The sequence below is a fragment of the Chelonia mydas genome, chromosome 3 (assembly GCF_015237465.2).
Source record: "Chelonia mydas isolate rCheMyd1 chromosome 3, rCheMyd1.pri.v2, whole genome shotgun sequence".
Lineage (NCBI taxonomy): Eukaryota > Metazoa > Chordata > Testudines > Cheloniidae > Chelonia > Chelonia mydas.
This window is the reverse complement of record NC_057851.1, coordinates 15,003,636-15,019,354: the sequence shown is the minus strand read 5'-3', so window position 1 is coordinate 15,019,354 and position 15,719 is coordinate 15,003,636. Positions and strand designations below refer to the sequence as shown.

Below are 15,719 nucleotides of genomic sequence, written 5' to 3'. Positions count from 1 at the left end.
CTGAAACCTGCCTTGGGCAGAAATCTGAGAATGAACTGGAACCTTTTGGGGAAAAACTTGCCTCTCACCATCCCTACGTGTTGCAGACATTTCAGAGCCTGACTTGTCCCCATTCAATTACGACAAAATGTACAGGAGGGGGAGGACCGGAGAGGAATCTCAGAGCAACCATGTGGCCCACTGGAAAGGGATGAAAACCAGGAAATAGGGAGTTAAGGTGTAGGCCTGCGCACCCCTAACTCTGCCCTCTTTGAGCACTGTCCCATATGCCCATAACACACATGCATACTCTGCCTTGTCACTAATGGACAGGTGCCACCTGCACATGCCCTACATTCAAACACTGAGCCTACTCCTCCGTCAGAATACTGTGCTTGTAAAATTTAACAACCACTTCATACCCTTTTACGACACCTTCACACGGCTTGCACATGGGACACCATCTAACCCTATACTTTCCCCTACCCATTATTAAATCCACAGGCTAGTCTCGAATCCCACCTCACTATGAGATCACCTCATGTCACAGTCACAGCTGTTCCAAGCTGCCCCAACTAATTCCTCTACCATTCAAAACAACTACACTTAACACAGTGAATGCAGCTGAAGTAGATACAGATAATTCCCAGTGGCTCTTCCGAGCTCCAGGGACCTAGCGTTAAGGATGTAGGGGTGTTTACCTTAACTCTGTATTTCATGGTTTTCAGAAGTTTGAGTTTGTCTGAATTCGACATTCTGAAAGGACTTGCGCTGTCACTGAGTAACCTTAACTTTGCCTTAATAAAGTTTTTGGCCACTTTAATAGTCTGTTCTGATCTAGTTGACAGGGTCCAGACGTTAGTGGCTTTAGATTAGGGTTGTCAAGCAATTAAAAAAATTAATTGCGATTAAGCATGCAATTAAAGAAATTAAGTACATGATTAATAATATACAATTTATTTAAATATTTTGGATGTTTTCTATATTTTCAAATATATTGATTTCAGTTATAACACAGAATAGAAAGTGTACAGTGCTCACTTTATATTTATTACAAATATTTGCATTGTAAAAAACAGGAGATAGTATTTTTCAGGTCCCCCATTACAAGTACTGTAGTGCCATCGCTTTATCATGAAAGTTGAACTTACAAATGTAGAAGTATGTACAAAACATAACTGCACTCAAAAACAAAACAGTGTAAAACTTTAGAGCTTAGAAGTCCACTCAGTCCTATTTCTTGTTCAGCCAATCGCTCAGGCAAACAGGTTTGTTTACATTTGCAGGAGATAATGCTGCCTGCTTCTTGTTCACAATGTCACCTGGAAGTGAGAACAGTTGTTCTCATGGCACTGTTGTAGCCGGCATTGCAAGGTTTTTTTTTTTTTTTTTTTTTTTTTTTTTAAACAAGTGTCATCAGCATGGAAGCATGTCCTTTGGAATGGTGACAGATGCATGAAGGGGCATACAAATGTTTAGCATATCTGGCACATAAATACTTTGCAATTTCGGCTATAACAGTGCCATGAGAGAAACTGTTCTCACTATCTGGTGACATTGTGAACAACAAGCGGGCAGCATTATCTCCTGTAAATGTAAACAAACGTGTTTGCCTGAGCCATTGGCTGAACGAGAAGTAGGACTGAGTGGACTTGTAGGCTCTAAAGTTTTGCATTGTTTTGTTTTTGAGTGCAGTTATGTAACACAAATTTCTACATTTGTAAGTTGCACTTTCACAATAAAGAGATTGCACTACAGTACTTGTAGGAGGTGAATTGAAAATACTGTTTCTTTTGTTTACCAATATTTGCACTGTAAAGATGATAAAAGTAATAATATAAAGTGAGTAGTGTATGCTTTTATTCTGTGTTGTAATTGAAATCAATATATTTGAAAATGTAGAAAAGCATCCAAAAATACTTAAACAATAGACTACCAATTGAAATTAACAGTGCAATTAAAACTGCAATGAATTGTGATTGGTTTTTTTGAGTTAATCGCTTGAGTAACTGCAATTAATCAACATCCCTACTTTAGATGCAATTTGTTTCACAATATGTAAGTGTCCTATTAGTCTCTTGTTTGTGCTCACACTGGTTGATCTCACCTGGTTTTTGAGGTGGCTCTAGGTTGAAATAAGAATACAAAAGTTACCTTTTAATGTTGAAACACAAAATAAAGCTTTAGGTAACCCAGGGCTTGTATTGTCCCTTAGCCTGGATGAGGTCAATTGAACATTGTATGTTAGCACAGCATTTTCCTTGTGTAGGCATGACCTTGGGTGAAGTGTGGTACTCCACTTGTCCTGGACTTATTGTGCCATATCTCCCAATGTTTCCTTCCACTGGCCAAAGTGGGATGGGTCTTGCCCTGAGGATTGGGGCAGGGGTTGCAGAGAGAGAGCCCTCACCGCACTCACCCTGCAGTGGGGCTGGTTGGGCTTGGCTCCAGGTGCTTGAACCTGACCCCAGCACATGGGGTGGCATTTCAATTTGAGGGTGGAACGGCTGGGCCAAATCTGCTATGACCCTGTGTAGCAGGAGCCAGGTTGGGCTCAGCTCCCCCCTTCAAGCACTGCAGATTAAAAACATCGAATCAACTTGAGCATATTCATTGCTGATAACCAAAATTTGTATTTGGCATCTGTGCAGTCTGACAACAACGAAAGAGATTCAATTCAAGTTGACTCAAACTCTTGTCCCTTTTTTAATCTGTCAGCAAATGGTGATTGGTTACAGTATATTAAAGGGACACTGTTAAACTAGAGGACCTTGTGATCCCTTCTAACTCTGATTCTACGATAATTCAAAGTTTCTGGAAATTGACTTTTAAAAATCCAATTTCTGATCTCTCCTGCTGAACTTGGTCTTGAGAACCTACTTCTAAAAAAACCCCCAAAAAACTTCTAGGGGTTTTTTCGTCTCCCCTGTTTCTAAGGTACTTCCAACAAGGGAGAAGCTCACTGTACAGCACGGAGAGTGTGAAACTGACTATATGCAAAAGCGCTGTCAAATGCACAAAGTAAAACCAAAGAGACTTGCTAATGTTACTGTAGGAGGAACAGCATCTTCAGATAAACATTGACAGGGTCCCTCCTTAAAACGGGAATTGTAGCCTTAACTAAAGCAATACAAATGTTAGTGATAGAGATTTTATAAACCTGCTGTCCTGAGACTGAGCTGAAAGTCTGGCAAACCTAAAGTGCCACTAACACTGGGGAAAAACTATGAGAAGCATTTGATTGTTTTTTTTTTTTTTTTTCTTTTTTAAACACATCTACTTGGAACATGATTGTGCTATTGGCATCCCTCCTGACATGGATACTTATAATCTTTAGGGTCAGTTCTGCAAACCTGCCATTTGTGATCTCCCCCCACCCCCCATTCTTTGCAGTGGCAATTAAACAGGGGGAGATTGGAGACATTCTGTCATGCTGCCTGGTATGGAACACAGCTAAGAGCCAATCTCTTGTCAGACTGCCAAAATATAGAGCATGTACCCCCAAACTTGTGGTACATTCTATCGTAAGATTTCACCAAGCCAGTAACAAATGTGTGCTTCCAAAACACTGTACTAGTTATTATGAAGCCACAGACAGCCCCCCTTCAGGCCCTCTAGTCTCTTATGTACTGCCCAGACAAATCAGACTTCTGTGATAATGATTATTAAAACCAAGAATCACATATATTTGGTTCTTCCAGCTCCAAAGAACCAGACACGCTTCCCAGATCAAAATATACTTCAGATCTTATCCAAAAACCATGCTGGTAGCCAGACCTTTAACAGGAAAACAGTTAAGAGGTTAAAATGAATCCTATACATCACAGTTGATTTCAGAATTTGTAGATCAGGATAATAACAGTGATGTTAAATCTTCCAGTTTGTAATAAGTCTCTCTGGTTCATCCAAAAGGTTGGAGTCTGAGTCCAAATGACAACTTAGATGTCGAATTTTCCATGGATCTTTCAGAGCATCCAAGTAATTACTTGGAGCTCTCCATCCAAGGGCTCAAACTTTCCCTGTTAAAGTTCAGCAGACCAGAGATGGCAAGATCAAGCCCAAGATTTTTCTTTTATACTGTTTTGAGCACAGCATGTGTCCGGATTCCTCATTGTTGAGTCCACAAGGACCCACCCTTTGAAGTTAACATTCTATTTCCTGTGCATACAAAGATAATCCAGCTGCACTGATTGCAAAAGGCAGTTGCTGATCATTCATAACAGGGATAGATAAGCTGAAGACAATATAGGTAATATTCATTAGATTCATGCAGTATATATACATCTTTGATTTTAAGATTAATAGAGCTACAGGATATAGACTGGTTTCAGAGTAGCAGCCGTGTTAGTCTGTATTCACAAAAAGAAAAGGAGTACTTGTGGCACCTTAGAGACTAACCAATTTATTTGAGCATAAGCTTACGTGAGCTACAGCTCACTTCATCGGATGCATTCAGTGGAAAATACAGTGGGGAGATTTATATGAAGAACATGAAACAATGGGTGTTACCATACACACTGTAATAAGAGTGATCGCTTAAGGTGAGCTATTACTAGCAGGAGGGCGGGGCGGGGGGGAGAAAACCTTTTGTAGTGATAATCAAGGTGGGCCATTTCCAGCAGTTGACAAGGGGAAATAGTTTTACTTGGTGAAATGACCCATCCACTCCCAGTCTCTATTGAAGCCTAAGTTAATTCTATCCGGTTGGCAAATTAATTCCAATTCAGCAGTCTCTCCTTGAAGACAGACACAAACATATGCACAGCCCCTTCCTTGATCTCTTAGGTCTAGCTCTTTTAACATCTCTTTGATGCCCACACACATGTGAATTCTCCTGATTGAGAGGCATTGCGATTGGATTGTAATGTGCCTTTAAGGGTCACACAAAGGTTATTGGTCCTGCTGATTTTAACCTGTGGTGGTTTGCTAGCCCCACACCTATGATGCGGTTGGGTGTTAATGGGATCAGGTGGGCTCTCACTGTCTGCTGATGTGATGAAATCCTGTATAGTTAAAACCAAAAGCAGTTACAAAATGGCTCTGAGCCAAATTCTGCCCTGTTGCTGCCCCAGTGTAACTCCTACTGGAGTTAAATTATTTGAGTCCTTTATAGAAAATTACCACAGGTAGGAGAAAATGGTAGAAATTTAGTGATCAGAATGGGTTAGAAAATGGAACATGTCCCCCTGTATGTAGCTCTGTAGTTAATTGTGAGGGGTTACGTGAAATACATTTTAAGTAGGGTTGCATATCCCTTTTAGAAACCTAGGTCATTTATTTGTATGCTCATGAAATCAGAGGTGTGGGCCAGCAGTGGCCTGCAGCTGCCTCATGTTCTAATACAGGTGTGGATGTGCAGTCCAAGTAAACTATAAATCACAGAATTCCATGTTCTACCTTGATTTGAGCAGCCTTCTCCAATCCACTGGTTCCCCCTCATGTGATCAGTGGAATGCACATGTATTCTGCTACAGTTCAATGAGAATTGGTTCCCTGGAGTCCTGGTGAATTGCTAACATGGCTCTGGGTTGAGAGAGTCTGAGAAACTCTTAACTAGGTTTTTATCCCTTTAAAACCCCTGTATTCAGTCTCTTCTATCTCTGGTTTTGTTGAGTGTTACCTTTCAAGACCATTTATAAACCAGTATTTTGAAACATTTCTTTCATCTCTGTTCCTACTCTTCAGGGTGTAAAGGACTTTTATATTTTACCTCCATCATGCTCTCAAAACCCCTGTCATTTTAGTTGACAGCTATGTATCTTCACCACCTCCAGGAAATCCACTGAGCCTCTCCATGTGCCACCTTCCCTCCCCACCCCCCCAATTCTGCCCTCTCCTCCTGCGCAGCAGAGTTGTGTGAGATGTAGAAATCCTTTGACACCACCTGCAGCTGGGACCTATGCTCTCTGGTCCCTCTCTTAAAGTAACAGCATGTCTTGCAGCACTCTGAAATCTTCAGCCCCTCTCCCCCCTGGCAAAACTGCAGCCCCTCTGCTTCTCTCTCTCTCCAGGGAAGAAGTCTGGCTCCCTGGCATCACTTGTCTGCCCCCAAACTCTTCCCTGGATGAGCTAGGTTTCAAACCCTATTAGTAAATACATAATCTGAAAGAGCTAAGCAACCCTTTTTCTTCCTGCTGGAGCCAGAGGGGCAGCAAACCAAAGGCAGATCAATATTGGTTGGACCAGTTGAGCTGTGCGGAGGAGGTGTTCCTTCGCCAACAGATAAAACCCTTTGTAGGCTGCATTTATAGTCTCCATAGTGTAGACATACCCTTAGGGCTTGTCTGCAACTGTGCCAGTGTAGTGCTGCAGCGTAGACACTTGTACAGCAAGGGAGGGTTTTTTCCGTCTTGGTCGTTAATTCACCCCCTCAAGAGGTAGTAGTTAGATCAACAGAGGAATTCTTCTGTTGACCGAGTGGTATTTATACCAGGGCTTAGGTTGGCTTAAGTACATCTTTTGGGGTGTGAGGTTTTTCACACTCCTGAGCTACGTAGCTAGGTTGGCCCAAGTATGGAGTTTCCCTATCTGTAGCAAGAGACTTTTTTTATTTCTGTACTGGGGAGAGGGAGAAACCTTTTATGCAATGCTTTATTTACTTACAGAACCATTATTTGATGTACAATAATTGGCATGTCAGCTGAAGCATCCTTGTCAACTTCTGAACACAAGTAATTGCTCCTTTTATAAAATATTATGTGTTTTGTGCAAATCCTTGGCCATAAATTATTGAGCTGGGGAAATGTAAATGTTTTAGACTGAGCATACGTTTCCAGGAAGTTGGAGACTGCACCAAAAATGATGCAGTCTAATTTGCTGTTCCATTGGTATCCTTTTTGCAGAGTCATGTTTGTTGGGTTTTTAAGTATTCTCATTGGCTGATATCCTGGAATAGGTAGCAGAGCAAGTAACAATATAGTACAGCAAAGTGACGTATTTCCCCAGCTGTTAGATTAAAATACATAGGTTTTATTGGTCTCAATCCCAGTAGTCCTTTCAGTATTTAATTAAATCTTCACTAGTGTAATAACTGAACTCCCAAAGTTGATTTCTGATGCAGACCCCTGGAGGGGGTTTTTAATCTGTGGTCCACAAACCCCTGGAGGTCTGCAGACTGTCTAAAGGTCCACAAAAGGTGGTGGTTACCATAAAACAATGACTTTCAGCCTGTGGTCTGTGGACCCGTGGAGGCCTGCAAACTATTGCAAAGAGGTCCACACCTCCATTTGAAATTTTTTAGGGGTCAGCAATTTGAAAAAGGTTGAAAACCACTATTCTAAAGTAATTTTGACTCAGGTTTATTTATCAAACTTCTCCATTTTGTAACTATTTGAAAGTTGTCCTCTGGAACTCTGCACATATTGGATGATGGGCTGTGGTGTTGCAACAGCCTTCCCCATAAGAACATAACATAAGAACGGCCGTACTGGGTCAGACCAAAGGTCCATCCAGCCCGGTATCCTGTCTACTGTCAGTGGCCGATGCCAGATGCCCCAGAGGGAGTGAACCTAACAGGTAATGATCTAGTGATCTCTCTCCTGCCATCCATCTCCACCCTCTGACAAACAGAGGCTAGGGACACCATTCCTTACCCATCCTGGCTAATAGCCATTAATGGACTTAACCTCCATGAATTTATCCAGTTCTCTTTTAAACTTTGTTATAGTCCTAGCCTAGCCTTACCTCCTCAGGCAAGGAGTTCCACAGGTTGACTGTGCGCTGAGTGAAGAACTTCCTTTCATTTGGTTTAAACTGCTACCTGTTAATTTCATTTGGTGGCCCCTAGTTCTTATATTATGGGAACAAGTAAATAATTTTTCCTTATTCACTTTCTCTACACCACTAATGTCTTTGCATCAGAATGCATCCGATGAAGTGAGCTGTAGCTCACGAAAGCTTATGGTCAAATAAATTTGTTAGTCTTTAAGGTGCCACAAGTACTCCTTTTCTTTTTATTTTGATAGCCTCTTTAATCTCCCTTAGCATTTAATCATCACTATCACTGTCCTGGTCAGGTGGTGGATAATAGATCCCTACTGTGTTGTTCTTATTAGAGCATGGAATTACTATCCATAGAGATTCTATGGAACATGTTGATTCATTTTAAGATTTTTATTTAATTTTATTCTACATTTTCTTTCACATATAGTGCCACTCTTCCCCCCCGCACGACCTGTTCTGTCCTTCCGATATATTTTGTACCCCAGAATGATTGTGTCCCATTGATTGTCCTCACTCCACCAGGTTTCTGTAATGCCTATTATATCAATATCCTCCTTTAACACGAGGCACTCTAGTTCACCCATCTTATTGTTTAGACTTCTAGCATTTGTGTACAAGCAGTTTAAAAACTTGTCACTGTTTTTGTCTGCCCTTTTCTGATGTGTCACATTGTTTGTGAATGTTTTCTCGTCTGATGTGCCCCATACTTTGTCGTCTTTCATCCCTTCCTCCTGACTAAAACCTAGAGAATCTCTATCAATTGACTCTCCTCTAAGAGGAGTCTCTGTCCGATCCACGTGCGCCTCTGCAACAATCGGCTTTCCCCCATCTCTTAGTTTAAAAACTGCTCTGCAACCTTTTTAATGTTAAGTGCCAGCAGACTGGATCCACTTTGGTTTAGGTGGAGCCCACTGACATTCTTTCAGTTCTAATTGGATTTTTTTATTCCATTGGAAGCTTTTATGTGAAATCTATAGGAGACTTGGTACACTCGCCTGCACTTGAAGAGTGAAAACTGGGGTAGCGAAATAGGGGTGGGTAGAGGAGGAAATCCTGGACACAACGTGAAAATAGCTATTGAAGAATGATTCACAATCCCAGTTTAGCCAGAATCAAATCCTAGTTTGCTGCATAGCAGGTCAGTGCTTTAAAAACTTGGATGTCAGCCCAAAGAACTGGGATGAGGAATTGAACCTATGTCCCATATACAGTAGAACTGGATTACCACAAGACACAGGATGTGAATAACGAAATAAGACATAACATTCCTCCTCCCTTTAAAAAAAACAAACAAAAAAACCCAAAACAAATAAAAATTGCATCTTAACAGTGCATTTGAGACAGTCTGAAAGTCAATATCTTAATGAAATGCCTCTAATATAGTAGATTATGGGGCTAAAACACTAATATGATGGCATATGTAAACAAAACCTTACCTAGCATGAGTCTTATTCTATAGTGTGAAAAACCTAATAACGTCCAGTTATAAAACACTTTAGTGTGGAGTTCTGCCTGTCTTGCATATGAATGAACGTACATCTCTGGCCCAACTGCTGATCAGTTTGTAAACGTCTCCATCCCTATGTTTGCGGCTCACCTATATTGTAGCACAATTTCCTCAGCGTCTGCTATGGTCCCCCAGTAGAGGCGTTCAGGTTGTTTGAAACTAAAGTTATATCTATACTTCACAGACTACACCTGCATGTCTCTGTCAGCAGAGCTATGTCGACATCATCCTGTAGAGCGTAGACACAGTGCATGCTGACAGAAGAATTTTTCTGTCCGTGTAGGAACGACACCCCCACCCCAATTTTGCTGTGTTGATGGAATCTCTCTTCTGTCGAGCTAGCTGTGTCTGCGACCTAACGGAAGTGTAGACCAAGCCTTAGTTGAAACTCTTACCTTAAAATATAAAACTACTGTGGATTCCCCTGTCCTGAGTCTTACGTGCATATTTTTGAAATTGAGGGTGTTTAAAAACAAGTTGCAGGCCATCTAGTCTTATTTAGGTTGTAATCCCTTCAAGGACAGGAAGTAGTGCTTACACTGTGCTGTTCAGACAGACTAATGTAAGGTGCTATAAGCATCAAAATGACTGTATAGTCCATTCCTTGTTGTATCCAGACACCGGGTAAATCCTATACATCTCCAAAATCCATTCTCTCCTCTGCATCCCCTTCTGCTAAATCCCTAGCCACACTGGCCACTTCTCCCCCGAATACTAGAACTTTATCCTGGCCCCCCACCTCTCCGGTCTACCCTACGTTGTTGGTGACATCTGGGCTGTTCTCAGTACTGTACAAGAAGCAGGAAGTTACCTTGGATGACTCTCCAATGTTAACCAAATACTGATTGGTGAAGGGAAAGATCTGATATAGGGCTCACTGTTACTTTTTATTTATTGATATCTTGCATATTTCTCTCTTTCAGGTACTTGTGTTTCTTGGCACCACTGGTGCTCAGTCAAAGCTGACTTCTGAACAGAATGCCATAAGCCTCTCCTCTGGCAAATATCACCACCTAGACCGTGCCACTAACAAAGAGCTGATCTGTGACAAATGTCCAGCAGGAACCTATGTGTCTAAGCACTGTACAAAGACAACCTTAAGAGAGTGTAGCCCTTGTGCAGATGGGACCTTTACTAAACATGAGAATGGTATAGAGAGATGCCATGTCTGTCAAAAACCTTGCGAACTGCCAATGGTTGAGAAAACGCACTGCACTGCCTTGACTGACCGCGAGTGCACTTGCCCATCTGGAACCTTTCAGTTTAATGATACCTGCGTCCTTTATTCAGTCTGCCCTGTTGGCTGGGGTGTGCGAAAGAAAGGAACGGAGACTGAAGATGTTAGATGTAAACCATGTCCTCGGGGTACCTTTTCTGATGTGCCTTCCAGTGTGATGAGATGCAAAACATACACTAACTGCTTGGGGAAGAATATGGTGGTAATAAAGACAGGAACTAAGGAAAGCGATCACATCTGTGGGTTCTCATCATCTCTTCCTAACACAGTTATGTCTTCACTGAGCCCAGAAGAGGATGATGTAAACTATGAAGTTCCGTCTACCACTTATCTTCCTGAAGGTAGATTTTTTCCCACTAAAAAGATAACAGGTTTTAGAATTTTAAATTACAGCTATGTTGCTGCAGTGAAGCAAGAATCCAGCTCTTCAGTTGGGACCAAATTGCAGAACTCTAGGCTCCTTGATGCTGTTAAAAGGGCACTTGCTCTTGCACCATTGATGGGCTCAAATGGCACTGCTGCTCTCTAAGGCTGTAACGCAGTTTGGGAACACACTTAGAAAGTAGTTCACTCCCATCTGTGCTAAGCCAACATGCTAGAACAGGGAGGACCTTGTTCCAACAGTGGTTTCTGCAGGAGAGATCAAGCTTGAAACGGTTTCTAGGTAGTTACAATCTCCTTTCCAGTAGTATTTTTATATGTACCATGATGACCTACCTTAAGATGAGCTGTTTGGGCATTTCTATTAAGTCTGGACTGAAACCTCCTCATATTAAATCTTATTTTTTTATATTTAGGTTTCCACAAGCCATTGCTGGTGGGGAAAATGTATATTTTATATCTAACTCTACTTGCTTTAACATGATCAAAAATACAAAATGCTCCCAATCTCTATCAAATAGTTTTCATTTTGACTATATACAAAATAATTCCTCAATAACTTAGCAGACTAAAGCTGAGCAATATACAAAAAACCTAAACTCCTAGTGCATTTAGCTGAGACTTTTCAGAAGTGATTATTTTTGGGGTGTCAGTGGTTGGAGTGCTCAATTTGAGGTGCCTTAAAGGGACCTGATATTTAGAGGGTAGATGCTCAGTGTTGCCTGAAAATTAGGCCTCATTAACAGGTCTGAAATTGGGCATTTTCATATTGAGGCACCCCAAATTTCTAGTCACCCTCAAACCTCCTCCATTATGTTTAAATTTTCTCTCCGCTTGAATCCTTAATAGTTACTAAGGTTTTAATTTGTAGCTCTCAAATGTGGACAAGATTCATATGCAGTTTACAGCCAAACTGAGGCAGAGGTTAAATGGCTACAAAAAGTTACAGCCAGTCACTGACAGGACTGGGAATAGAAACAGTCTCAAGAATACTAGCCTTGTGAGTACTCGACTAGGCTACAGTCCCTGCTATGCTATGCTATTCTTTGCTCTTCTTTTACAAGGCTTTTAATTCATAAGATTGACTAAAACTTGAGGGCTGTCACTAATGCATAAATCTATTCATGAAATAAAAATAACTCCGAGATGGGTAAAGAAAATACACCTTAAAGGAACGCCTTCAATTTAAAAGTCCTCCTTTTTGGACAAGGAACCTCAAGCCTCTCCTAAGAACAACTAGCTGCAAGAAAATTATCCATTTCAGGAGCCTACTTACGTTGTTTTATGTTCTGCATTTCTCTTACCAAAATCAGTTCAGTCGGTTTCAGTTTAATTTTAACTACTGCAATATTTGAGTTACAAACGTTATGGGAGAATGCGTTTGTGGGTTAGAAGCTTTCCTGTTGACCTTAAGCTCTGTAAAAGCTGCATGGTTTCCTTTTTTGAAAAGTCTAAAATTCAGGCTGAATGTAAATTGACAACATCCCTCTAATCACCCAGCAGTCTTCAATGAGGAGTTGCCACAAATCCAGTGTCTAACAAGTAAGCCAAAGTAATTAGAGATAAGGTGAGCAGACTGGTGTGTAAGACACAAACTTTGTGGTGTTCTTATTTCTTATGTAGTTAAAACTGAACCTCGATGTCCTAGACAAGTAGAAGCCCATCAAAGTCTCTGTTTTTGGAACTTAACAGGAAGCATACTATGACTATTCCAAATGTGGGGTCTTTGTGTGGCTTAAGAGTTAAAAAAATAAACCAACTCCCCCCGTCCTCAATTTCTCTCTTGTTCACAGGTGTCAACGCTTCAGTTTCCAGCTTTGCTGCCTCTCGTAGACCAAATGTGTACAACGGCACAGTTGATCCAGCAGACATTTACAATGAAACCTCAGATAATGAGACGGATGGTGTCAACGTGACCATCTCAAACTCCAGGGCTACCAATCACCAGCAAAATTATTACCACAAACACAGCCAGTCAGTTCTGAAATTGCAGCCAGCATTGGAGATGACGAGCGGTGAAAAATCGAGCATCCCCTTCGTGCCCCCCAAGAGAGGACCACCACGCCAGAACGCCCACAAGCATTTTGATATCAATGAACACTTACCGTGGATGATCGTCCTGTTTCTGCTGCTAGTTCTCGTGGTTATAGTTGTGTGCAGTGTTCGGAAAAGCTCACGAACTCTGAAGAAAGGTCCTCGGCAAGATCCCAGTGCCATTGTGGAAAAGGCTGCTCTGAAAAAATCCGTTACTCCAACCCAGAACAGAGAGAAGTGGATCTACTACTGCAATGGGCATGGTGAGTAATAGCAACTGAGAAATTAACCGCAGGTTATACAGGGAATAGTGTCCCTTGCTTTCTCCATTAATTACCTGCAGAACTCCTCAAGGCTTCTTCCATGTTAAAAATGTTGGTTGCAGATGCCATTGATCTGCAACCATCACATTTAGTGAGTCAGTCATAAGTTTCTACCCTACTGTGTCCATCAACAGCAAGCCAAATCTTCACCTACATTCCTGATCCTCACTAAATATTCTTCCTTAGGTTTCACATTTCCCTCCAGCTTCTTCCTACTCTGTCTGCTTCCCTTCCATTTTCTCCACTCGCTTTTCTGTTTCTCCAGAAATGGAGGTAGAGGAAATGTCTTCTGTGTCGCCCATCCTTTGACCGCTTCTGAGTATGGCTTCCTGACTTGCTTTGCAGAAGCTGCTGCCTCCTTCTCCAACTCAGCTGGTATGGCATTGAAGTCTGGAGAGGTTTCCTAAATTATTTGGCTGCCTAAACCATGGCGATAGGAGCATGAGGGATTTTGCTGCCTGTCTTGATCTATCACCTCCCCTTTCTCTGTATATGGGGGGAGAAGGAATATAGGATCTCGAAGGCAGCGAAGTAGCCTCCTAGGCTATGAGCTGCAGACAGCTGCTGCCCTGCCTTTGAGATCCTATATTTAGAGCCCTGCACAGTTTCAAAATTTGTATCTGCATCCGATCCGTGGATTTGCAGGGCTCCACTTGTATGCTTCTATTCCGATACTAGAAGTCTAAATACTAAGATGAGTGAACTTGAGTGCCTAGTATTAAATGAAGATATTGATATAACAGGCATCACAGAAACATGGTGGAATGAGCTGGGGAGGGGCCAAGCATGCTGGGAGGGAAGAGGGGGTCTCTAGCTCACTCAGCCCCTCTTCCCTTCAGGTCCAGTTAAATACGGCCACCGTCATGTTACTTGAAATCAGACTGCTAAATGGCTGATAGAGGGGAAGGGAGCAGATATATTCTTTATTTGCAACACCATCACTCTGTTCATAAATTTTGCACGTGTTAAATGCCCCATCACTTTTGATCTTCTGCTGTGCCTGGGAAGAAGCATCAGTTATTCTACTAAGGGCCTGGTAAAAGAGAAGGTTAATGATGACACTATAGATTATCAAGTCTCAGCTGGACCAGGACTGAAAAATAATTTTTCCAAGTTCACATAACCAATCCTTTCCACGTATCAGATTTGGATGTCTGACTAGATTTTTTTGGATCCAGTATAAGGTTTTTCTAAAACTAACTTGTGATTATGTCTGTCCCTCAATGGTCAGCTGCTGATCTGCCATTAAAACACCAGAGGCTGAAAAGTAGCCTCCTGTGTCTCCTTATTTTATTTGGTATTTCAAGAGTAACAGGTGCATCCCATACTGAATCTTGTAGGGAAGCACAGACAGCATTTTGGGAGGAGTGCATGAGGGTGCGGCCCAAGTGGCAATGATAAATGCCTTCCCTGGCACCTCAGGCTAGAGGTATGGGTCTTCCATTTCTTGTAAACAGCACTGAATGGCAGAAGAGTGAGGCAGCAAGTTTTTGTTGTCATTTTCAGCCTCAGGATGGGTGTGACAGTAGGTCACTGCACCTCAAGGTTAGCTAAGGTTAAAGTCTGTCTGGGTAACCATTGCTTTTCACTAATTTATAAACCTAGGTTGTCCCAGACAATAAGATTGTTTGAATAGTCTGAATTGTGTTGAGCATTGTGGTGGTCCAAGTCTTGTGTGGCTATGTTGTGTGTTATACAAAGCTACAGTTTTGCTTTGTAAAATTCAGTGCAGAACTTGACATTTGCAAGATCTGGACCACGCAAGATATGCATCACTTCTCTATTTTTGTTGAGGGCTTTGCAAGCTGTTTTTAGAGTGGTGGATGATGCAGATTGATGTACTTGCAAAGATTAAAGGAATATTGTGGGGGAAAAAATCAAAATCAATATCTAGACTGCACCAAGAGAGTCTAGGTACTGTATGCACAGTCTTTAGCTGCAGATCTTAAAACCAGTTATACAAAGTTAAATCCAGTTCTCTGCACAAGGGAAGAAAGATTGCCTTCTGATTATGGAACAAGACAGACATAGGAGCCCAGGGTTCTGTTTTCTATCTGATCTTGGGCCAACTGCTTAATCATGCCTCAGTTTCTTTAATTATAGCGCTTCCCCACCTCACAGGAGTATTGAGACTTTGGTGCTATGGAGAAACTGCCATAGTAGGTTCTATAAATAAGGATAAATTAGATCTGCAGCACTCCAACTCAGGGGCTTCATTAAAATGGTAAGAAAAGAGTTGTATAAGAATCAGTAGCTTTATAAGCAGCTGTCTTTTTTTTTTTTTTTTTTTTTTTAAATCCTTTAATCCAATTACTGCAGGATGCTTTTTCCAGCACTTAGACAATGAAGTGTTCTTTAAAGTCTTTATCCTTACAGTCCTTTCAGAGTAAAGTATTCTCCATTTTACAGATACTTGGAGGCAGGCAGATGGTTTTGTTTGCCCAAGGCCAGGCAGATGGTTAGTATCAGAGCGAGGCCTAGAAAGAACTGTGCTATTCCTGGATCCCAGTTCTGTGCTCAGATCATTAGATCAGTG

The 15,719-nt window shown here is 41.5% G+C and overlaps 1 protein-coding gene across 1 annotated transcript in view; it reads left to right on the top strand.

Annotated features, from left to right (window-relative positions):
- The window catches only part of TNFRSF21 (TNF receptor superfamily member 21), a 65,193-nt gene that overhangs the window by 9,108 nt on the left and 40,366 nt on the right, over nt 1-15,719 (top strand). The window contains exons 2-3 of the mRNA XM_037893946.2: nt 10,132-10,786; nt 12,620-13,123. Coding sequence (XP_037749874.1) covers nt 10,132-10,786; nt 12,620-13,123 — 1,159 coding nt within the window. The remainder of the gene's footprint in view (nt 1-10,131; nt 10,787-12,619; nt 13,124-15,719) is intronic.